Source organism: Mustela erminea, chromosome 9 (assembly GCF_009829155.1).
Source record: "Mustela erminea isolate mMusErm1 chromosome 9, mMusErm1.Pri, whole genome shotgun sequence".
Classification (NCBI taxonomy): domain Eukaryota; kingdom Metazoa; phylum Chordata; class Mammalia; order Carnivora; family Mustelidae; genus Mustela; species Mustela erminea.
Window position 1 is genome coordinate 60,679,309 of NC_045622.1, and position 26,375 is coordinate 60,705,683.

The 26,375-nt window shown below is 38.1% G+C and overlaps 2 protein-coding genes across 2 annotated transcripts; both read left to right on the forward strand.

Moving 5' to 3' along the window:
* The first annotated feature begins 743 nt into the window (after nt 1–743).
* LOC116600180 (olfactory receptor 52N2) lies at nt 744–1,706 on the forward strand. Its single transcript, XM_032360306.1, has one exon. The coding sequence runs from the start codon at nt 744–746 to the stop codon at nt 1,704–1,706; it is 963 nt and encodes a 320-aa protein (XP_032216197.1).
* An 11,393-nt stretch (nt 1,707–13,099) lies between these two features.
* On the forward strand, nt 13,100–14,040 carry LOC116599815 (olfactory receptor 52N2-like). The gene is given in 2 exon segments (XM_032359784.1): nt 13,100–13,991; nt 13,994–14,040. Coding segments are annotated over 2 exon segments (939 nt in total).
* Nucleotides 14,041–26,375: the final 12,335 nt, after the last annotated feature.

Genomic DNA, 26,375 nt, shown 5'->3' on the forward strand with positions numbered 1-26,375 from the left:
ATTTCTGATTGAATTCACCCCTTTAATAACATTTTTAATGAAATTCCATAAAACTTGCCAATATTTTAGAAGCATAAGTACTTTTTTCTTCTCAAAATATTCCTTTAAAATTTCATAGTGTAAAAAAGCATGATACTGATGTCAGATATTAAGTCCTTACTAATTCAAACATTTTATTGAGCATCTACAATGTATCATCTTAAGCAAGTTATATGAATATTACTGGCAAATTTTACATGCATTATAGTTTTCTTCATTATCTTCAAGGCAGAACAAAATTCCTACTAATAAGGATGAGTCAGATCAAGGTGATCCTCTAAATATACAAACATGATTTTAGTGATAACTCATGAAGAATCCAAGAGGAGAAATAGAAGTGGCTTTTTGGGAGGAAGAGATAATTACAGCTCAGTTCACTACTTTTTATCAGAATGTGATAGAATAGAAGAGGTGTGCTGAGGAGAGGTTTAGAAAGTGAGGATAGTTATTTAGACAATCCAAATGGACAAGAGACATCAAATAGTACTAATTATTTTTAGATACAATAGTTTTTAGTACAATAGTTCAAAGACTCTTGCTAGAGTGGGAGGAAAAATACTGTCTTATCAATGCAAGGTTAATGACATTTGTGGGTATTATTATCCAAACCACTCTCTCTTGTCTGGTTTCTAACCCCACTTTTCCCCTATGTAGAAAGCAATTGCTGACAAAGGATGTAAAATGCAGACTTCCTATGAGCCACTATGTGTGGGGGAAACAGCTCCAGCCTGACCCCAGGATTCTTTATCTTGAATGGTGTCCCTGGCCTGGAAGCTGCACACACCTGGATCGCCCTGCCCTTCTGCTTCATGTACATCATCGCTGTCCTGGGGAACTGTGGGCTCATCTACCTCATCAGCCATGAGGACGCCCTGCACCGGCCCATGTACTACTTCCTGGCCCTGCTCTCCTTCACGGACGTCACCCTGTGCACCACCACTGTACCCAACATGCTGTGCATATTCTGGTTCAACCTCAAGGAGATTGACTTCAATGCCTGCCTGGCTCAGATGTTTTTTGTCCACACGCTGACCGGGATGGAGTCTGGGGTGCTCATGCTCATGGCCCTGGACCGCTATGTCGCCATCTGCTACCCCTTACGTTATTCCACCATCCTCACCAACCCTGTCATCGCCAAGGCTGGTCTTGCCACCTTCCTGAGGGGTGTGCTGCTCATCCTCCCATTCACTTTCCTCACCAAGCGTCTGCCCTACTGCCGGGGAAACTTCATTCCCCACACCTACTGTGACCACATGTCTGTGGCCAAGGTGTCCTGTGGCAACTTCAAGGTCAACGCTATCTATGGTCTCTCGGCAGCCCTCTTGATTGGGGGCTTTGATATGTTCTGTATTTCTGTGTCTTACACTATGATCTTGCGAGCAGTGGTGAGTTTGTCCTCTGCAGATGCTCGCCAGAAAGCCTTTGGCACCTGTACATCCCACATATGTGCTATTGTCATCACCTATGTTCCAGCCCTGTTCACCATTTTTACTCATCGTTTTGGGGGACAAAACATTCCCCACCATGTCCATATTCTGATTGCTAATCTCTATTTGATGTTGCCTCCTACTCTGAACCCCATTGTTTATGGAGTCAAGACCAAGCAGATCCGGGAAGGAGTCATCACGTTATTTTTTAAAGAGAAAGATATCTTAGTTATGAAATAAATTCACGAGTTAATATCCGAAATCAAGGAAAGACAAGAAATGTTTCAGAGGAGATTCTTGAGCATAACTTTAACATCAGTGGGTTCATTGTGGAAAACAATATGCATTGAATATCTACTATAATAACTGAATTCTTTTTCATAAAACTCATCAATGATAAAAATTGATTAAATAAAAAAAGAATGTCTCCTAAACTTGAGGATTTTTTTTTTCTTGAAAGGAATTTCACATCAATGTAATCTCAAAGCTGTTTGGAAGTCATTGCATTGCTTAGATTCCTAATGTACTTTTCCCATGAAACAAATTGCAAATGGGATGCACATGAGAAAAAAAAAATTCCTGATCCCATATTTGGTATTCACCCATTTGTGGCAGGAAACCCATTATAAAAAGAAGTGTCAACATCTATTTCTTAAGACCCTTCACTCATGTTTTAGTGACTTCATTAACCCTCTATTCATTTTGCTGCATAATTTAGTATAACTTGTTTCAGTTATGAAATTATCTCATATCTATCTAAGCTATGTTGAATTTCCAGTATCAAGGAGAATGATTTTCATGTATTTCTATCAATACTACCTAAATAAAAGATGGAAAGATAGCAAGGGAATAAACCACAAAATCTTAAATCAATTTCCTGAAGATAATTTTAGGAGGTCTTTGAAATAGACAGAGAATAAGTCTTATAGATGGTTGTAAAGTGGTAGAAAAAAAAAAAAAACACAGAGAGAATTCACCAGAAAAATTGATAGACATTTAGGCTTGGGTGACTTCATAGACTCTTTTTCCAACCTTAGTCACCACAGCTGAAAATATTCTATAATTTTTTAAAAGATTTATTTATTTATTTGACAGAGAAAGAGAGAGCACAAGAAGGGGAAGCAGCAGGCAAAGAGAGAGGGAGAAGCAGAATCCCTACTGAGCAGGGAGTCTGGTGCGCACCTTGATCCCAGGACCCTGGGATCGTGACCTGAGCTGAAGGCAGATGCTTAACCAACTGAACCACTAGGATGCCCTAAAAATCTTCTATAATTTGACTCCAAAGTGAAGTTGATTGCCAAAAAAAGTTTACATAATGATCAAGCCATTTGCAAACATTGGCCCTGTCTCCTCTAACCAGGCCCTGTTCCCACACAGCAAAACATGGAGAACTGAGAACCTGTATTCACGTCACCTTAGGGACACTGAACAAGCCTGAATATACTTTGTATATTGATTTCCATTCCCTGCACACTAAGGAAATCTAGCCCTGGATGAAAACTTTTTGAGTTTTGTAATTTTATTGCCAATCCAAACCTTATACCACAACTGGTAGATGTGAAATACATATTTATTAACATTTAAGTACATCACTGAAAGTAATTAGAAAAGTATGTCATTCTTCCACTGGAATTTTGAAGACAGCACAATGTAATATGGAGTTTTCTGAAGTTACATTGCACTAAAAATGTTAATTTGTTATTACATGATATTAGGTTGATATTTTGAGGATCTCTAGCCAGTGTAAGAGTTTGAATATAAACAAGAATGAATAATTCCCCCAACACTCCATACACATGGAAATGCTGAATTAAATATACTTACAAAATTATAGAGAGTAAAACTAAAGTCAAATAAATTAATTAATAAAGATTTCAAAAATAAAAAAGAAAATCACAGAGGCAATTAGGAATTACTCAAATGACTTTAGTGTTGGGACTCTATTGCCTGTGTGGTAGGCTAGACAAAGTGGGAAGTCTAGAATCTGCGATGACAACATAATCTTTGATGGGAACTAAAATATCTATGTCTGCCAGCCCAAAGGAAAAAAAAAAGTGTGTTGCTATGAAATCTACTATCTACTACCACTATGAAAATCTGAGACTACACAAGTGCAACACATATCACTATAGATGAATCCAAAAAAGATAAAAACATACAAAGACATTTTCTGTCTTTGTATAGGGAAAAACTATTTTTCCCTATACATTCATTCTGTCTCATTTAACTGCTTACCCCCACATTGAGAAACATATATACCCATCTTCAATATAATGAGAAAAATTGCATATATAGAAAACAATCAGACAGGAAGTAGGTATTAAAAGGGAGGGATAAATATATAAAGGTATATATTAATACATTTATTCCACAAATCTTTACTAATAATTACTGTAGGTGAGGTTATGGGTGGGATGGACCTTGATTTCAGTAACTTATGGGAATTGTATATTGTACACTAGCAGCATGGTAAGAGAAGAATGCTCCATCAGAAGGAGAGAGACAGTGATCAAACTTGGCTAAAAAGTATAGGTGTTGGAATTTGTATATTATTCTCTTCTCTGTGTCTGCATATGAAAAAGGTGGGAGAGAAAGGAAAAAAGATATTTATAATCGGTGTTTATTGAAAAACACTGAGAATAGACAAATCCAACTCTGGTTGGTGGCAAATGAAGAAGCAACACCGTCACAGAAAATAATTTTTTTGTGTCTATAGTAATATCCTAGTAAGCAAGAAGGAAATGACAAGTATCACAGTTGTCTAAATTATACAATGTTAGATTAAAAAGACTAAAAAATGTTTCAAAAGTGGTGGTGATTTCATATAATCTATGAAAAAGGAGAAAAATTTCATATAATCTATGAAAAAGGAGAAAAATATCATAAGGACAGAAATGCCTTAGGTGGACAGATTAGAGAATGAGATACGGTAGCAGAATGGAACCAAACAATGATAAATGAGTAAAAGAAAGCTTAATTGGGAAGGTAAAAATATGAAAAAAATTAAAATCTATGATGAAAGAGTAAGGAAAATGTTAAAATTTTCAATCAGTAATTATTATAAATTAGTAATTACCATATATTAGAAGGATGCCTGAAGAGGAAACATAAATAACTGTGGTGTAAAGAATGCAGAGCTCAGAATACTAGAACAAAAAATATGCAATTCCATAAAGAAAATAACAGGTATAAAATTAATATTGATGTATATATGCAAGTTTAAAGTGTCTATCACATACAACGGGAAAGAAAGCAGTCCAAGAAACTTATTACAATAGACAGTTAAATATCTGAACTACAATAATGATAGAGAAAACAAATACAGTTCACATGTAAACAGGAAATATCAGGTTACATGTAAAGGAAATAAGAGATAAGAGAATGTTTTTTACATTTTATTTTATTTTACTTTTTCTCAGTGTTCCAAAATTCATTGTTTATGCACCACACCCAGTGCTCCATGCAATACGTGCCCTCCTTAATACTCACCACCAGGCTCACCCAAACCCCCACTCCCTTCTCTCAGTTTGTTTCTCTGAGTCCATAGTGTCTCATGGTTTGTTTTCCCCTCAGATTTCCCCCAACTCACCTCTCCTCTCCTTCTCCCAAGTTTCCTCCATGTTATTCCTTATGCTCCACAAATAAGCGAAACCATATGATAATTGACTCTCTCTACTTGACTTATTTCACTCAGCATAATATCTTCCAGTCCCATCCATGTTGAATCAAAAGTTGGGTACTCGTCCTTTCTGATGGAGGCATAATACTCCATTGTATATATGGACCATATCTTCTTTATCCATTCATCTCTTGAAGACCATCTTGGCTCTTTCCACAGTTTGGCGACTGTGGCCATTGCTGCTATGAACATTGGGTTACAGATGGCCCTTCTTTTTACTATGTCTGTATCTTTAGGGTAGATACCCAGTAGTGCAATTGAAAGGTCATAGGGATGCTCTGTATTTAATTTCTTAAGGAATCTCCACACTGTTTTCCAAAGTGGCTGTACCATCTTGCATTCCCATCAACAGTGTAAGAGGGATCCCCTTTCTACACATCCTCTCTAACACTTGTTGTTTCCTTTCTTGTTAATTTTGGCCATTCTAACTGGTATAAGGTGGCGTCTCAATGTGGTTTTGATTTGAATTTCCCTGATGGCTAATGATGATGAACTTTTTTGCATGTGTCTCTTAGCCATTTGCATGTCTTCTTTGGAGAAGTATCTGTTTGTGTCTTCTGCCCATTTTTGAGATAAGAGAAAATTATGGTAAAAGAGAAACAAAAGAAGAAGAAAGGAGAGGAGAAGGGAGAAAAGGGAAGGAAAAGAGAGGAAACAGATGAAATAAATAAATGTCTACTTATATGCTGCAATTTTCAGGAGACTGAGATGAATTGTTTAGAATTTTTTTATAAGACCATGATTATATTTAAAATTACCCATATTGTATAAAGCATTTGTTTGATCAATGTCTTTCCTAAATAAAATGCCAATTTATGAATACAGAACACATAATAATTTATTACACTCTTGAAGAACATTTTTGTTGGACTCCTATAAATAACAGTACACTGAACATTCTTTTATATGTCATTGGGAGCAAATATTTGTACATTCTTTTGGTTTACTATGCAGAAGTGGGATTTCTGGATCATACAGTAGTTTTAGGTTCACTCTTGCTGTACAGTATAAACTATATTCCAAGGTGGTTGTACCAAATTGAAGTCCCACCAAGACTATAAACTATTCACTCTACATTTTTCCCAACACTTGCTATTGCAAGTGTTGTGGCATTTTAATTTGCATTTTCCTGATGACAAAGAAGATGGGATATATTTTTATAAGCTCTCCACTATTTAGATGATTTTAGGGGGGTGGCAGTTAAGACTTTTGCTCTTTTCTCTTAAAATTTTTGTTTTATTATTGAAGTATAAAATTTCTTTATATATTTGGAATAAGGCTTGTCAGTTACATATATTGCCATATATTTTCTTCTAACCTGTTCCATTTTTATTACCTTAAATTTTTTTATGAGAAAAAATTTATCTTATTGTACTCCAATTTTTATTTATTTTAATTTTTTAAGTTTTTATTTAAAATCCAGTTAGTTAACATACAGTGTAATATTAGTTTCTTTTTTATTATTATGATTTTTTTATTGTGTTCACTTAGCCAACATATAGTAAGTGTATTGTTAGTTTTTGATGTTCAATGATTCATTGCTTGCATATAACACACAATGCACAGGTGGGCAATTTAGTGATTCAGCACTTCCATACAACATCTGTACTCATCACAAGTGCACTCCTTAATCCCTATCACCTACTTAACCCATCCCCCCACCCACCTCCCTTTGGTAACCATCAGCTTGTTCTCAATAGTTTGTTTTTTTTTTTAAGATTTTATTTATTTATTTGACAGAGAGAGAGATCACAAATAGGCAGACAGAAAGGCAGAGAGAGTGGGGGAAGCAGGCTCTCCACTGAGCAGAGACCCTGATATGGGGCTCAATCCCAGGATCCTGAGACCATTACCCAAGCTGAGCCAAAGGCAGAGCTTAACCCACTAAGCAATCGAGCTGCCCCTGTTCTCTATAGTTAAAGTTTGTTTTCTCGTTTGCCTCTCTCTTTTTTACCCCTATGTTTATTTTGTTTCTTAAATTGCACCTATGAATCTGGATAATGCATATGAGTCTGGATAATTGCATATAAGTGATATACCACACTTTTAACTATGGATATATTATCCAGACATAAAACCAATCAGGAAACATTGGACTTCAACTATACTTTAGACTGAATGGACTTAGAAAATTACAGAATGTTCTATCCAACAGCAGAAGACTACAAATTCTCGTCAAGCACACATGAAACATTCTCTGGGACAGATTATATGTTAGGCCGCAAAACAGGTGGTTTTATTTTATTTTATTTTTTCAGTGTTACAAGATTTATTGTTTATGCAAGTCTTAGCAAACTTAAGAGGGGGGCCTGGGTTGCTCAGTTGGTTAAACATCTGCTTTCAGCTCAGGTCATGATCCCAGGGTTCTGGGATCCAGTCCCATGTCTGGCTCCATGCTCCATGGAGAGCCTGCTTCTCCCTCTGCTCCTCCCCATGCTCATGCTATCTCTCTCAGATAAATAAAAACTAAAAAACAAACAAACAAACAAACAAACAAAAAAACAAGAAAATCAAGGAGCACCTGGGTGGCTCAGTCATTAAGAGTCTGCCTTCAGCTCAGGTCATGATCCCAAGGTCCTGGGATCGAGCCCACATCCGGCTGCCTGCTCAGCAGGAAGCCTGCTTCTCCCTCTCCCACTCCTCCTGTTTGTGTTCCCTGTCTCCCTCTGTCAAATAAATAAATAAAATCTTTTTAAAAAATTACAAGAAAATTGAAATCACATTAAGTATCTTTTCTAAGCACAATGGCATGAAACTAGTTATCAGTAACAGGAGGAAGCTAGACAATTCACAAATATGTAGAAGTTAAACAATATACTCCTGAATAGCGGTGAGCCAAAAATGAAGCCAAAACATGCTTGGAAACAAGAAAAAGTATAAACACAAATAATCAAAACTTGTGTGAAACAGAAATAAAACAGTTCTGAGAGGGATATTTATAACCATAAATGCCTATGTTAAGAAAAAAGAAATATCTTAAGGGCGCCTGGGTGGCTCAATGGGTTAAGCCTCTGCCTTTGGCTCAGGTCATGATCCCAGGGTCCTGGGATGGAGCCCGCATCATCCGGCTCTCTGCACGGCAGGGAGCCTGCTTTCTCCCCAACCCCACCTGCCTCTCTGCCTACTTGTGATCTCTGTCTGTCAAATAAAAAAAGAAAATCTAAAAAAAATAAATAAATAAAGGAAAGAAAAAGAAAGATCTTAAATAAATGACCTAACTTCACATTTGAGGGAACTAGAAAAAGGAGAATACATTAAGATAAAAGTTAGCAGAAAGAAGGAAATAATGGAAATCAGAGAAGAAATAAATGAACTAAAGTGTATAAAAACATTTGGAAAGACCAATGAAACTAAGAGCTGATTTTTGTGTGGGTGGCTAATATTATTTTAATAACAACCATTCCACTCAGAGTCCTTGAAAACCCTTTCCCACTTCCTGTCTCCTCCCCTTTTCTGCATTCATTTCACCAGATGAAGGAACCACACTTGGAAGATGCCTATTGACTTGACAAGGTCACCTAGTTGCTAGGAGGCTGAACCAAACTGAAACCCTAGAGCTCTTCTGACTCCAAAACCGGTGCTCTTCTCCTGAGTCCCACCTCAGAGATAGCAAGGTCCAGAGGATGTCACTCTAAAAGAAAAAACTGATACCATAAAAATCCTAGAGGAGAGCACAGCAGTAACCTCTTTGACATCAGTTGTAGCAACTTCTTTTTAGATGTTTCCTGAGGCAAGGAAAACAAAAGCAAAAATGAACTGTTGGGACTACACCAAAATAAAACCCTTCTACCCAGTGAAGGAAATAATTGAAAAAACTAAAAGGTAACCTACAGAATGGAAGAAGGTATTTACCAATGACATATCTGATAAAGGGTTAGAACCCAAAATACATAAATAACTTATAAAACTCAACACCTAAAAAATGAATAAATGAATAAGTGCTGAATTGGAACAGACACTTTTCCAAAGATCTACAGATGACCAACAGACACATGACAAGATGCTCAACATCACTCATCGTCAAGCAAATGCAAATCAAATCTACAATGAAATATCACCACACGTGTCAGAATGGCTAAAATCAACAACACAGGAAACAACAGGTATTGATAAGGATGTGGAGAAAAAGGAACCCTCCTGCACTGTAGATAGAAATGCAAACTGGCGCACTATACTGAAGACCATATAGAAGTTCCTAAAAATGTTAAAAACAAAAATGAAAATAAAAACAAAAACTACCCTAAGATCCAGCAACTGCACTGCTAAGTATTTCCCCAAGGAATACAAAAAATAATAATTCAAAGGGATACGTGTACCCTAATGTTTATAGCAGCATTATCTAAATAGCCAGATTATGGAAAGACCCCAAATTCCCATTGGCTGATGGATGGATAAAGAAGATATATATATATATATATATATATATATATATATATATATGGAGAGAGAGAGAGGGATTTATTTAGTGATAAAAAGACTGAAATTCTTCCATTCACAATGACATGGACACAACTAGAGAATATAATGCTAGGTGAAATAAGTCAGTCAGAGAAAGACAAATATATATGTAATAAATGTTATAAATGTTATACATTTTTACATTTATATACATACATTTATACATGTATATACATACACACACACATACATACATATTCAGGGTGGTGAAATGAACCATTTATTTAGTAGCTAAGAGGAAAGATTGATATTGTAGGTGCTTTAATACATTTTTTGGAATTTTATAATTACGTACTTAGACCATCATTTTATAAATTAATAAAAATGGAAAATGCATAATTCTTATGACTATCAGGTCTCTTTGAATCCACATAGGGTAGGAAGACATTTACCTCTGACACACTTATTGTTTTATAGTTTCACTCTTGCTTAAAAAGCTGATCAATATAAAATAATCTCAAAAGTCCCAAAGGATCTTAACTTCAACCAGAGCCCTGTGAGACATCAACTGTAGAGATCCAATCAGGCATAGACACTCAAGTCTGGGTAATCCTCAAAGGGTACAGCAATACTATGTAGAGGTGGAAACTGGTTGTTACAGAACTGTTAGATGCTCAGAAGTCTCAGTCATGTCTATAAACCCAGTCTTTGCTGACACTGAGGTGAGTTTGGGTGATTCCCAAAGACTTGTATTTTCCCAAAATGTAACGCTTATAGTACAAGAAATACAAGTGTTTGAGATGTGGTTGATTGGAAGCCTAGTATTTCTTCTTGACTCCAATCAGAATGGATGACCACTTATTTAGGGACTAAGAGGGAAAAAGCATACCCCTAATTGTGAAATAAATTTAAAACTACCTCAGAATTCATTGAAGAAGTTTGGACAATAAGGGGCTCCAATGGGAAGAACACAAAAGCTTTTGCCTTAATAGATATCTGTACTCAGAACTGCTTCTGGTAGAAATGGTCTTTGTGAGTAGGTGGAAAGTAACTGAATCTGAAAAGGCATTAGAGGAATTCCTGAGAGGGGTTTCCCTATAGAAATCTTCCCATACAACCCTACTTCTAGGTGCTGTACAGTGTCTATGTGAACAAGTCCCGTTGTAGGATTCCATCTATCTTGCAGACAGGTTCTCTCTCATGGAATGAGTTTCTCTGCAAGGATACCTCCCTTGGCTAAGGACTGATTTTCTGTTACTTTACACATTTATTCTTTTTCTTCCCTAGGACACAGTTAAGAACAAGTTTTCTCCTCTTCCAATGTCATAATGAATTATTTCAGCTAGTTATGCCCAACAGCTATTCCTTCACTAATTTAGGACCATGGACAGAGAGTGATTAAACACATGACTTCAATGTCAAACCATCGTATCTCTTGATTCTCCCAGTTTTTAAGTGTTGCCAACTTAGACTTTTGATTGAGTTACCTTGCACTTACATTCCCTTATATATAAAATGAGGTTAATTATATGTATTCATGACATTAATATAAATTTGAATACAGGAGTTGACACCATTGAAATTGTACCCAGTAGTGGAACAGATTCTGGTGTTTTTGGTTCACTAAGGTAGTCCCCAAAAGTAGACTGACACCTGGCATGTAATCAATCAATAAATACCTGTTAAGTAAATAATATGTGTTTTAACGCATAATCTGGCAATTATTGTCTATTATTACAATAGATCACATATACTGATTACTTACTAAATGCCAGACAACACTTAAAGGATCAACTCTCATTTAACCTTTATAGTCTATACTATTATTACCTTCCCTTTAAAAGCATTGAAATTGTTCAAGTCTATCCAGCTACTTAGTGTTGGAAACTCATGGAGCCTCAGTGTCTATATTTCCATGAGTAAGCATACAATAAGACTCCACTTTCGTATTTTTGGAGGGCAGACATACCTATCTAGTTTTTTTTCCTTTTTATATCTAAGTTTAAAAGTAGCTTACTCAATAGCAGAATTCACATGCTTCTGGGGGAATCATCTGAGAGGGATAGTGTAGACAGAAATCTTACACTGAGGGAGAAAAAGAGCTGGCACTCTGCTTGTTTATGATTAATGAGTTAGATTAATTGCTGAGTTGTATGTTATTGCTGTTTGGAAGAGCCTGAGAATTTTCCATGATAGGCAGTCTGTTTTAGTTCATAAGCCAGTTATTCAGAATGAAATATTCTCCTTTGTTATCTTAATATCCTGATCTTTTAGTCTTGTGGCTATAGTGTTCTCTTAGAAGGAAGCAGACATCAGTAGTGGCCTCCTATCCACACCATTCTCTCTGCAGTGGTTTCAATGGCCAACTGCTGAGTGACCTAGAATTAGCAGAAGACTTGTAAGGACTTAGCTGAATAAGATGTCCCTGGATATCATTTGAATGACAAGAGATATTTATCATTTTTCAGCCTAAAATATAAATTCAAGATAAGAGAATATATTTTCCTCTCCTGAAGGCCCTCGTAGCAAGCATTTGTTTTCTCAAGTTCAATTCTCTCTCTCTCTTTTATTTTCTACGTAGAATACAACTTTATTATTATTATTATTATTATTAATTTAAACTCAATTAGCCAGGGAGCCTGGGTGGCTCACTCTGTTAAGCATCTGCCTTCAGCTCAGGTTATGATTTCAGGGTCCTGGGATTGAGCCCCACATCAAGCTCCCTGCTCAGTGGAGATCCTGTTTCTACTCTCCCTCTGCCTGCTCCCCCCGTCCTTGTGCTCTCTCTCTTTATCAAATAAAATAAATTTACTTACTTAATTAATTAAATTAGCCAACATATAGTACATCATTAGTTTTCGATATAATGTTCAATGATTCATTAGTTGCATAAAAACCCAGTGCTCATTAGATCATGTGCCCTCCTTAATATCTATCACCCAGTTACCCCAACCCACCACCCACCTTCCATTCCACAACCCTCAGTTTGTTTCCCAGAGTCAAGAGTCTCTCATGGTTTGTAAAGTTCAGTTCTCAATCACCCAATAAAATTAAGGCTCACAAAATCTAATACTACCTTTTGCACCCTAAGTGCACAGTGACACTTGAATAACAGCAGCTCTCAACAGCTCCATTTGAATTTATGTATATTAAACATGATAAGTTCTATCACATGGGGTACCTTATACTGAGGTAGGAACAGTAATAACAACAGTAGTATTACTGCTAATATTTATTGAGCATTCACTATAGTCTATGAACAGTTATATTATGAAATAATTCCAACAAATTTCTGAGGCTGGCACAATGATTATACTCATTTGAGATTTAGAAAACAGAGGCATAAAATGACTAGTTGTCCATGCCATGTGCAAGGTTAAGAACCAGAGATGGAATGTGATGACAGATAATAAGACTCTAGGGAAACCACTTTTCATTAAAAAATATATTCTTTCTATATTTGGTTTCTGAGCCCCTACTCACCTTCGAGTTATTTTCTTGTCCAGGAAATCACCACTTTTAAGGAACATAACATGCCCACCTCCTATGAGCCACTATGTGTGGGGGAAACAGCTCCAGCCTGACCCCAGGATTCTTTATCTTGAATGGTGTCCCTGGCCTGGAAGCTGCACACACCTGGATCGCCCTGCCCTTCTGCTTCATGTACATCATCGCTGTCCTGGGGAACTGTGGGCTCATCTACCTCATCAGCCATGAGGACGCCCTGCACCGGCCCATGTACTACTTCCTGGCCCTGCTCTCCTTCACGGACGTCACCCTGTGCACCACCACTGTACCCAACATGCTGTGCATATTCTGGTTCAACCTCAAGGAGATTGACTTCAATGCCTGCCTGGCTCAGATGTTTTTTGTCCACACGCTGACCGGGATGGAGTCTGGGGTGCTCATGCTCATGGCCCTGGACCGCTATGTCGCCATCTGCTACCCCTTACGTTATTCCACCATCCTCACCAACCCTGTCATCGCCAAGGCTGGTCTTGCCACCTTCCTGAGGGGTGTGCTGCTCATCCTCCCATTCACTTTCCTCACCAAGCGTCTGCCCTACTGCCGGGGAAACTTCATTCCCCACACCTACTGTGACCACATGTCTGTGGCCAAGGTGTCCTGTGGCAACTTCAAGGTCAACGCTATCTATGGTCTCTTGGCAGCCCTCTTGATTGGGGGCTTTGATATGTTCTGTATTTCTGTGTCTTACACTATGATCTTGCGAGCAGTGGTGAGTTTGTCCTCTGCAGATGCTCGCCAGAAAGCCTTTGGCACCTGTACATCTCATATCTGTGCCATTGTGATCACCTATGTTCCAGCTTTTTTCACATTTTTTGCCCACCGTTTTGGAGGACACAGTATCCCCCACCATGCACACATCATTGTAGCCAACATTTACTTGCTACTGCCTCCTACAATGAACCCAATTGTTTATGGAATCAAGACCAAGCAGATCCGGGAAATTATGATCAGGTTTTTACTTGGAGATAGGTTGTCATTAGCCAAGACAAATAAGTCATAAAATAGACATATTGCTTAGGGGAAAGGGGGGTTAAAAGGGAGTGAAGAAGACCTTTGTAAATGCTGTGAGTAAAATGGTATTAAACACACAAGTCCCTCTAATATGTAGATTTTCTAAAGCTTTTGTAGCTATGTATTATGAAATAGTTCTTCTGTGTAAAGATCTGCCAAAGAAACAAATGCAGAATTAAAAAAAAAAAAAGTAATGTACCCATTCCCTACAGGTTTTATGTTTGACAAAAGGGTTATAGATTTCTGTGTCTAGTAAGAACAGTCAGGTAATAAAACGAGGAATGCAGGCCTGGTGTTGGTGCATGTTCTGTGTGTGGGAAGGGGAGACCCTCTAATGGGGAGCAAGTAGAGCATGTCTAGGAATTGTTTGTTTTCCCCATTTCATCAGTTTAGGACCTCCATTTAAAATATACCTACAGGGGTGCCTGGGTGGGACAGTCAATTGAGCATCCAGCTCTTGGTTTTGGCTTGGGTCATGATCTCATGACCATGAGATCAAGCCTAACATCAGGCCCGGTGCTCAGTGTGGAATCTGCTTGAGAGTCTCTCTCTCTCTCTGTCTCTCCCTCTGCCCACTCCCCTCATGCTCTCTCTCTCAAATAAATAAATAAATTAATCTTTAAAATACACCTACAAAATATAATTGTGATGGTATCAGTGAAACAGACAAAAGCAATAATTAAATGACTAGTATGTGTTTAATTCATTCACTCATTCATTCATTTTGAGATACTTTTTTAGGTCATATCATTGGTCATACCTCAGGTTTAATGTGAGAGAGAAAGGCAGAGTTGAATGGAAGCAATCCCTGACCTCGGGCTGCTTAGAGCATGGACTCTGGTCAGGGACACAGGAGAAGAAACATAAAGGAAAGAAAGAAAAGAGATGATACAAATGGATGCAGTATGGAGAAAATAAAATGTTAGTTAGGAAAGAGTTGGGGGAAACATGAGTTTTGGATCCAGATAGTCCCAAGATTTAAATCTTATATCTTCATTTTTAGCCACAAGACTTTAACAGGCCATTTAATCTCTCTAAATTTCAGCTTCTATACTTTTTATCAAATGTGGGGAAAACATACCACAAAGATTATCTGGCTGATTAAATGCTCTAATGAAAAACAAAAAAGCACTTAGCATAATTTCTAATATGTACTAACCATTTAATAAATTAGAGCTGAGATCATTATTATTATAACCTATATTTTTCAACTCTGATTCATTCTGAACATCGTAGTTTGAGGAGAAATCTTTCCAATTATATAGGTAGTAGAGAATCAGTTTTATTTCATCTCCCAAACATGTCATCAAAGTCAGCCCACAAAGTTTTCTGCATACCTTCTATGTGACTGATTCCATGTCATGCACTGAAAGATAGAAGTGAGTACAAACACACTAATGAATTTCTAGTTTAGTACAAGATATAAAATGCAATGGAATCATTATTATAAAATGGTAACAGGGTCATTGCACAAAAAATTATTATAAAATTCATGAAAACTAAATGATTCTCAAAGGCCATTGTGGGTGGTAAGTAAAGATTTTATAGAGAAGGTAGGAGATGAGATGAATCTTGATATATGTATAAGTATTTTAAAAAGAAAGGGTGGGTAGGGATTGTTATTCTTAAAAATGAAACAATATATGCAAAATTTTGAGGCCAATATCGAGCACCGCCAGTTCGAGTCTAGAAATGTTTTGGGGTGACTGGAGAGGAAAGAGAAAAGACAAGGAACAAAAGACTCAAAAAAATAGATAGAAGTGGTATCTGGAAGTTCCCTGTCTGTGAGTTTCTGCATGACCTCAGGCATGCCACCCTCTGCTTTTGGACTTTGAGAGATACCAAGTTCTTAGAATTGCCCTTGACCTGAAAGTAGCTGCAGCCCCCTTTGTCACCTGCCTGGACTCTTCAGATCTCTATCATACTTTCTGCCCCTGAAGCCTATCTCCCTCTCCTTCTTCCTCCTCCAATATTTTTCTCTCATCCCTAGCAACTCAATTTTCTTAGTGGTTACTCACTTCTCCAGCACTCCATCCCAGCTTCTGAACCTTTGACTCATGGCAGAGTTGAGATTCCTTGTGTATTCCCCTGAGTAACCTTCTATCAAAGGGTGGATAGCTTGCTTCCACAGAAAATGGTTTTGCAGGAAATAATAGTAACAACAAGAAAGATACACAGCATTTATTTTCCAAGTACTTTTCCAAGAATTGTATACTTATTGTATCCTAAAAATAACTATGAGGATGATGCTATCTTATGTCCCATTTTCAGACAAGCAAACTGAGGCACAGAGAGGTTAATGACTAAATGAAACTCACATACCCAGTAAGTGATAGAGCATGGATTTTAACCCAGCCAGTTTGCTTCCAGGGCTTTTGACTGTAATGTCTATAATATACTGCATGGTTTCTCTAAGAGATTAAGAATTGCTTGTGGCCCACTCTTCATGAATGGAATGGTGAAAAGTCCCCTCCCTGATAATCCTGTATCACTTCAAAGGATATTTTTAAATGGCTTACTAAAATATAGAAGAATATAGAATACAGATTCTTCAAGGTCCCTCACTGTATGGTCTCATGGGCAAACACTATTATTGCCTCTTTTCTAATTTACGCTGACCGATGACTACTACAAAGGGCCTGCGGACAAATTTTAGCAATTAAATACTTTTCCCTGTAACTTCTGGACTTTCTCCTAGCATGAATGGAAATATCAATTTCTTGCTCAAGTGCAGTTACATCAAAGATATCTACCCTAACAAGTCCTGTCTAGTACTCTTGATTTTCTTTGTCCTGCTCTCATTTTTTTTTCCATAGTGCATAGCCCTTTCTATTTTATAATACATCTTACCTAGTCATTATGTTAATATTTATTGGATGCACTCTCCAACTCTACTCTTTAGGATTTTAGTATCCTGACTATAGATCTTTACCTTATTTGTTTACTGATGTACCTCAAACTCCACATTGATTATCTGTTCACCTAATAGGTGCAATGAAAGCATTTCACCAGGGACTTAATCTAGAAAAGGTGAGTAGGGATTCTATGCCGAGAAGGAGGCATTTAAATTGTTATGTGAAAGTAGAGAAAAAAGCCAACTAGACAAAGGGGAGAAAAAAAGATCTGTAACTGACATGTCTTATGTGGTCACACTGTAAATTTTTTGTAACTCATTTTATTTTATAACATATTATGAACATTTTTCATGCCAATAAGTATACTCCCAACTTATAATTTTTGTCCTAGATAGTGATCATATATTTTGTTTTGCAGGGGATGGAAACCTTTCTTCCTAGGGTCCCTGGTTGGTCCGAAATTTTAACTGACAAAGAGACTTAACAGAAGATAAGCCTGCACATCGATTCAAATTTTTGCAGGTGTGTGGGAGCCTTCCTAAGAAATTGAAGTGAGGAAATGACCAGAGCAGGAAGCTTTTTTACTTTTCAGACAAAGAATAGACTTGGGAAGAATTGACACAGAAGTTTGGTTTAGGGGAAGTAAATAGTAAAGAAATAACTAAGAAGATAACAGTGTAACAACACTTGTTTGTAGGTTACTTTGGTTCCATTGCTGGGCTGGTGAGAGTCTGTTTCCACTGAAAGAATTTATTTCTTGCCTCCAGGCAAAAAGGCGGAAACTTTTTCTGCATTTACTTCTTAATTGCCTTCAGCTCAAAATAATTCTTTTATGCCAAAGAGGCAAATTTTGAGCTTAAATATTCTGGTTTCCTTTAGTTTCATACATATTGATCATATATGCATGAAATTCAAGACTCAAGTTTACCAAACACTATACAATGACATAAAATCTCTCACAACTTGGGGTGCCTGGGTGGCTCAGCCTTTAAGCATCTGCCATCGGTTCAGGTCATGATCCCAGAGTCCTGGGATCAAGCTCCACTTTGGGTTCCCTGCTCTTTGGGAAGCCTCCTTCTCCCACTCCCACTACCCCTGCTTGTGTTCCCTCTCTTGCTGTCTCTCTCTCTCTCTGTCAAATAAATAAATAAAATCTGAAAACAAAACAAAACAAAATCTCATACAACATAAAACTCCTCTCTGGAGGCAATCACCATCATCAGATCTTAAATTTGTTCCTTCAGATTCCTCTATGTACCTGGACTTTTTAAAATCTAAATAGTAGCATACCCAATACTTCCCATTTTTCATTTTATAATATAAGTTGCTATTCCTATATCCCATATCTCTTTATATACAACTTCCTTCCTCTTTGTATTATAATTTCCTTCTTTTACATTTGGAGTATACCTAAACAATGTTGGGGAGCATAAGCTTTACAAACCTCATTTTTTCCACTTAAATTTAAATGGAAACTTAAAAATTATTTCTGAGAGGAACTGTTTGATCTTAGTTAGGGCATCTTCCCTTTCTTCAGAGAGCTAATATAAATGTGTATCCCCATAAAGTACAAATTCTACTTTTTTCCTATGTCCATTAAAATTTGTTTTAATAAGTTTTCAAATATTTGCCATTTGGAGAGGTAAAAGAGTGTACCTTTGTAATTTATACATTTTCTTATTTTGAATGAAATTAAGCATACTAAAAAATGCTTATAATTGATTTTTATGTGCATTAACTATTTATACCCTCACCTGTTATTTCATTAAGCATTTGAAAGTGATATGTTATAGCTATTTACTTATTTAGGTATTCATTCTTTTTTAATTTTTTTATTTATTTTCAGCATGACAGTATTCATTGTTTGTTTGTTTTTTTGAGATAGTATTTTTTTCATTTATTTATTTTCAGCATAACAGTATCATTATTTTTTCACCACACCCAGTGCTCCATGCAATCCGTGCCCTCTATCATACCCACCACCTGGTACCCTAACCTCCCACCTCCCCGTCACTTCAAACCCCTCAGATTGTTTTTCAGAGTCCATAGTCTCTCATGACTCACCTCCCCTTCCAATTTGCCCCAACCCCCTTCTCTCTAACTCCCCATGTCCTCCATGCTTTTTGTTATGCTCCACAAATAAGTGAAACCATATGATAATTGACTATCTCTGCTTGACTTATTTCACTCAACATAATCTCTTCCAGTCCCATCCATGTTGCTACAAAAGTTGGGTATTCGTCCTTTCTGATGGAGGCATAATACTCCATAGTGTATATGGACCACATCTTCCTTATCCATTCGTCCGTTGAAGGGCATCTTGGCTCTTTCCACAGTTTGGCGACCGTGGCCATTGCTGCTATAAACATTGGGGTACAGATGGCCCTTCTTTTCACTACATCTGTATCTTTGGGGTAAATACCCAGGAGTACAATGGCAGGTCATAGGGAAGTTCTATTTTTAATTTCTTAAGGAATCTCCACACTGTTCTCCAAAGAGGCTGCACCATCTTGCATTCCCACCAACAGTGGAAGAGGGTTCCCCTTTCTCCACATTTTCTCCAACACATGTTGTTTCCTCTCTTGCTAATTTTGGCCATTCTAACTGGTGTAAGGTGATATCTCAATGTAGTTTTAATTTGAATCTTCCTGATGGCTAGTGATGATGAACATTTTTTCATGTGTCTGATAGCCATTTGTATATCTTTATTGGAGAAGTGTCTGTCCATATATTCTGCCCATTTGTTGATATGATTGTCTGTTTTGTGTGTGTTGAGTTTGAGGAGTTCATTATAGATCCTGGATCTCAACCTTTTGTCTGTACTATTATTTGCAAATATCTTCTCCCATTCCGTGGGTTGCCTCTTTGTTTTCTTGACTGTTTCCTTTGCTGTGCAGAAGCTTTTGATTTTGATGAAGTCCCAAGAGTTCATCTTCGCTTTTGTTTCCTTTGCCTTTGGAGACATATCTTGAAAGAAGTTGCTGTGGTTGATATCGAAGAGATTACTGCCATTGTTCTCCTCTAGGACTCTGATGGATTCCTGTCTCACATTGAGGTCTTTTATCATTTTGAGTTTATCTTTGTGTACGGTGTAAGAGAATGGTCGAGTTTCATTCTTCTACATATAGCTGTCTAGTTTCCCTAGCACCATTTCTTGAAGAGACTGTCTTTTTTCCACTCTATATTTTTTCCCGTTTTGTCAAGATTATTTGCCCATAGAGTTGAGGGTCCATATCTGGTCTATCTACTCTGTTCCACTGGTCTATGTGTCTGTTTTTATGCCAGTACCACGCTGTCTTGGTGATCACAGCTTTGTAGTAAAGCTTAAAATCAGGTAACGTGATGCCCCCAGTTTTATTTTTGTTTTTCAACATTTCCTTAGCAATTCAGGGTCTCTTCTGATTCCATACAATTTTTAGGATTATTTGCTCCAGCTCTTTGAAGAATACCATTGGAATTTTGATTGGAATAGCATTAAAAGTATAGATTGCTCTAGGCAGTATAGACATTTTAACAATGTTTATTTTTCTGATCCAAGAGCATGGAATGGTCTTCCATCTTTTTGTGTCTTCTTCAATTTCTTTCATGAGTGTTCTGTAGTTCCTCAAATACAGATCCTTTACCTCTTTGGTTAGGTTTATTCCCAGGTATCCTATGGTTCTTGGTGCTATAGTAAATGGAATTGATTCTCTAATTTCCCTTTCTATATTTTCATTGTCAGTGTATAAGAAAGCCACTGATTTCTGTACATTGACTTGGTATCCAGCCACATTCCTGAATTGCTGTATGAGTTCTAGTAGTTTGGTGGTGGAGTATTTTGGGTTTTCCATATAAAGAATCATGTCATCTGCAAAGAGAGAGAGTTTGACTTCTTCATTGCCAATTTGGATACCTTTTATTTCTCTTTGTTGTCTGATTGCTGTTGCTAGGAATTCTAACACTATGTTGAACAAGAGTGGTGAGAGTGGGCATCCTTGTCTTGTTCCTGATCTCAACGGGAAGGATGCAAGCTTTTTCCCATTGAGGATGATATTTGCTGTGGGTCTTTCATAGATAGATTTGATGAAGTTCAGGAATGTTCCCTCTATCCCTATACTTTGAAGCGTTTTAATCAGGAACGGAGGCTGAATTTTGTCAAATGCTTTTATGCATCAATTGAGAGGACCATGTGGTTCTTCTCTCTTCTCTTATTAATTTGTTCTATCACATTGATTGATTTGTGAATGTTTAACCATCCTTGTAGCCCAGGGATGAATCCCACCTGATCATGGTGGATAATCTTTTTAATGTGCTGTTGGATCCTGTTTGCTAGGATCTTGTTGAGAATCTTAGCATCCATATTCATCAGTGATATTGATCTGAAATTCTCCTTTTTGGTAGGGTCTTTGCCTGGTTGGGGGATCAGGGTAATGCTGGCTTCATAGAAAGAGTCAGGAAGTTTTCCTTCTGCTTCAATTTTTTGAAGCAGCTTCAGGAGAATAGGTGTTATTTCTTCTTTGAAAGTTTGGTAGAATTCTCCATCAGGTCCTGGGCTCTTGTTTTTTTGGGAGGTTTTTGATCACCGCTTCAATCTCGTTACTAGATATTGGTCTATTCAGGTTGTCAGTTTCTTCCTGGTTCAATTTTGGGAGTTTATAGCTTTCCAGGAATGCATCCATTTCCTCTAGGTTGCTTAGCTTATTGGCATATAACTGTTGATAATAACTTCTGATGATTGTTTCTACTTCCTCGGTGTTCATTGTGATCTGTCCCTTTTCATTCATAATTTTATGTATTCGGGCTTTCTCTCTTTTCTTTTGGACTAGTGTTGCCAATGGTTTATCAATCTGATTGATTCTTTCAAAAAACCAGCTTCTAGTTTCATTGATATGTTCTACTGTATCTCTGGTTTCTACCTCATCGATCTCAGCTCTAATCTTGATGATTTCCCTTCTTATGTGTGGAGTTGTTTTGATTAGTTGTTGATTCTCCAGTTCTTAAGGTGTAGAGACAGCTGCTGTGTTCTGGGTTTTTCAATTTTTTTGAGTGAGGCTTGGATGGCTATGTATTTCCCCCTTAGGACTTCCTTTCCTGTATCCCATAGGTTTTGGATCAAAGTTTCTTCATTCTCATTGGTTTCCATGAACTGTTTCAGTTCTTCCTTGATCTCTTGGTTGATCCAAGCATTCTTAAGCAAGGTGGTCTTCAGCTTCCAGGTGTTTGAGTTCCTTCCGAACCTTTCCTTGTGATTGAGCTCCAGTTTCAAAGCATTGTGATCTGAGAATGTGCAGGGAATTATCTCAGTCTTTTGGTATCAGCTGAGTCCTGATTTGTGACCCAGTATGTGGTCTATTATGCAGAAAGTTCCATGTGCACTTGAGAAGAATGAGTATTCTGTTTTTGGGGTGGAATGTTCTGTATATATCTATGAGGTCCATCTGGTCCAATGTGTCATTCAATGCTCTTGTTTCTTTATTGATTTTCTGCTTCGATGATCTGTCTATTTCTGAGAGAGGCATGTAAAGATCTCCAACAATTAGTGTATTCATATCAATATGACGCTTTATCTTGATTAACAGTTTTCTTATGTAATTGGCTGCTCCCATATTGGGGGCATAGATATTACAATTGTTAGATCATCTTGGTGGATAGTCCCTTTAAGAATGATGTAGTGTCCTTCTGGATCTCTGACTACAGTCTTTAGTTTAAAATCTAATTTGTCCGATATGAGAATTGCTACCCCAGCCTTTTTTGAGGACCATTGGCATGAAAGATGCTTCTCCATCCCTTCACTTTAGTCTGGGTGTATCTTTAGGTTCAGAATGGGTCTCTAGTAGACAATATATGGATGGGTCCTGTCGCTTTATCCAGTCTGCAACCCTGTGCCGTTTATGGGAGCATTTAGGCCATTCACATTGAGGGTGATTATTGATAGATACGTTTTTATTGACATCGTGTTACCTTTGAAGTCTTTCTTTCTGTAGATTGTGTCTACATTTCTGTTCAATGCTATTCTTGGGCTTTTTCTTCCTTTAAAGAAGCCCCCTTAATATTTCCTGCAGTGTCGGCTTGGTGGTTGCATAGTCTTTTAAGCCTTGCCGGTCCTGGAAACTCTTTATATTTCCATCCATTTTGAATGTCAGTCTTGCTGGATAAAGTATTCTTGGCTGCATGTTCTTCTCATTCAGTGCCCTGAATATATCTTGCCAGCCCTTTCTGGCTTGCCAGGTCTCTGTGGACAGGTCTGACGTTATTCTGATGGGCTTTCCTCTGTACCTAAGGATCTTCTTTGTCCTAGCTGCTTTCAAGAGGTTCTGCTTACAATTATAATTCTTCATTTTTACTGTAGGGTGTCTCGAGGACTTTCGAGAATCTGTAATCTTGGGGGGAAACCTTTCAGCCTCTAGTACATGAACGCTGGTTCCATTCTCAAGATTTGGAAAATTTTCATGAAGAACTTGTTCCACTATATCTTCTAGACTACTTCTTTCTCCTTCGCTTCAGGGATTCCAATAATTCTGACGTTGGAACGTTTCATGGCATCTTTTATTTCCCTGATCTGTTTTTGTGGCTTCTAAGCTGTTTGTTCCAGGCTTCCTCCTGATCCTTTCTCTCTATCTGTTTGTCCTCCAGATCACTAATTCTATTTTCTGTCTCAGTTACTCTAGCATTGAGAGACTTTAGATTAGATTGGAACTCATTGAGAGCATTGTAAAGCTCATCCCTGGTCGCTTTCAGCTCTTCCTTAATATTGAAAACATGATCTCTGGTCGTTTTCAGTTTGGCCCTAATCAATTCTGTTTGGTCACCCATGACTTTCTCCAACCTAGCTATTGCTTGGATAATTGTTAGCCTGAATTCTCTTTCCGACATATTGTCTATGTTGATAGCCATTAGCTCTGTTGCAGAAGGTCCATCCTCTGTATTTTTCTTCTTTGGGCATTCCTCCTCCTAGTCATTTTGGTGAGGAATGGCTGAATGGGTGTAGCTGGGTGTATCGACTGTGATGCAGTCAAGGTGCACCCTGGAATGCTTCTGAGCAATCATGGTTCCCCACCCAAATGAGTGGAAAAAGAAAAGGAAAAGAAAAAAAGAGGGAGAGAGACAGGAATGAAAGGTGAGATAAAAGAGAAGGTTCAGCCCAAATGGGCCCCAAGGTAAGATTTATGAAGTATACAAATAGACACAGACAAACAAAAAGACTGATAAAAGTATATGACAAGAGAAAAAAAAATATATATATATATATATTTGCATATATATATGCAAATAAAGGAAGAACCTCATCAAAAAGAACCCTGAGTGTAAGATTTATATACTATCAGGACAAACACAAAAATACAGAAATACTGGTGGAATAAAAAGATGGGAGAGTGGTTGTAAATTCTCAGTGTGCTTGAGGAAGGTTGTTTTGATTCTTCCTGGATATATCTTGATATCTTTATTAAAGGACTCAACTTTCCTAAGATAAGGGGGGATTAGGAATTGGTTTACCTATAGGGGTGGCACTGATTGGGGAAAGGGGATTACCTTGAAGTTTAGCTCTATATTAATATTAGAAAATAAAAATTAAAAAAGGAATAAACTAAACTAAACTAAAATTTAAAAAATAGAAATGCAAAAGGAAAACACAGGTGTATGAATCAAAAAGTTCAAGTTAGAAGGTTATTATGGAATTTGATGTACTGGACATCTCACTGTGACAGTAAATAGGTTTAAAAATTATCTATATAATAATAAAAAATTAACTATATAAAAAAATGAGCCAGAATAGTGGGATCGAATTAATAATAAAAATTGTCCTATGAAGTAGTGGTGGTTGTTCTCTTGTCTTTTTTTTGTTTTGTTTTTCCCTTTCCTGGTTGGTTTTCTGTGGGAGGGGCTGCCACATGGGTTTTCAGTCAATGATGTTCTCTCAGTTAAGTCCTCCTGCCCCCCTCAAGGGGGTGGGCTCTGAGGAAACTGTTTTTTTCAGGCTTTTGTTCTCTGGAGGTTTTTATATTTGTTCACTTTTGTATTTCTCTCTCGCCTTGACTGCTTTTGATGGTTTTTGTAGGTTTAGAGGAAAGCAAACTGCACCCTGACCTCCCTCTCAGAGAGAAGCCTCAGTCTGGCTGCAGCGCCCAATAAATCCCCCCTTGGCCACTGGCAGAGCAGGTTCCCAGTCGTGGTCCCTGGGGACTCAGGATTTTTTGCTTGTACCCAAAACCATGGCAGCGGCAGCTGTCTGGGCAGCTCCAGACTGCCAGAGAAGTTCCAAGCAGGGATCACACACTGAGATTTTCCCGCTGGCCCAGGCTGGGAGGGCCTGGTCTTTCTGGTCCAAGAGCACCCAGCTGGCATTTGTGTGCACCTCTCTCAGGGGAGGGCGCGGGGCATGGCTTGGACTCTGATGGCACAGCAGGGCACTTGTGTGGGTAACTGCAAAAAGGCTGTGCTTCTGTTGGCTGGCGAGGCTCCCAGCCCCTCATGGGAGCCGGGCACCACGAGCTCTCAGGTGCACTGGTGGTTGAGGGACCAAGACCTGGTTTCTCTGCCGCACTCTCTCTGGCTCTGTGCCAGGGGTGGCTGTCCTGGGTCTGGGGACTTAAGCCCTGACCCTAACACCCCGATTCCCGCAATCCCCCCCTCCCCGGTGATCCTTTGCTCTTTTTGAGCGCTTTCTACCAGACTCCCAAGTTAATGCTGGTCCCCAGGCGCAGGGCACTCTCATATTGGGATATTACTTTCCAATGGGTCACCTCTGGTGGCTCCCTCCCCCTTTTGTTTATCTTCTGAGATCCGTCCGTCTTTCCCACTCCACTTTATCTGCCCACTGGCATCTTCTGCCCCAGTAGAGATCCAGACGTGTATAATTCTGATTTCAGGCTGATTTCATGGGTGTTTGGAGATCTTTGGAAGGTAATCAGTTCACTTTAGGGTGCAGGAATGGGCGCCTCCTCCTACTTCCCTGCCATCTTCTAACCGATCTATTCATTGTTTTTTCACCACACCCAGTGATCTATGCAATCCGTGCCCTCTATAATACCCACCACCTGGCACCCCAACCTCCCACCCCCCCCCGCTGCTTCAAAACCCTCAGATTGTTTTTCAGAGTCCATAGTCTCTCATGGTTCACCTCCCCTTCCAATTTCTTCCAACTCCCTTCTCTCTAACTCCCCATATCCTCCATGCTATTTGTTATACTCCACAAATAAGTGAAACCATATGATAATTGACTCTCTCTGCTTGAGGTATTCATTCTTTTGATTTTGAAATGAATCCCAGGCCTCTGTGACCTTGAGTCTTTCTCTGGACCTTGCTTATGGCTATCTGTCATAAGGAAATTTATTAATGTATTTATGTATGTATTTATTTATTTAGCAGAAAGGAAGAAATAGAAAGAAAGGCAGAAGGAAATAGATAATATTGAGCAGTCTCCACCCCCAAAGTGGAGCCTCACACAGGACTGGATATGAG

Bases quoted from the DNA above. Each gene is read 5' to 3' on its own strand.
- LOC116600180 (XM_032360306.1), top strand. From the start codon at position 744: ATGTGTGGGGGAAACAGCTCCAGCCTGACCCCAGGATTCTTTATCTTG.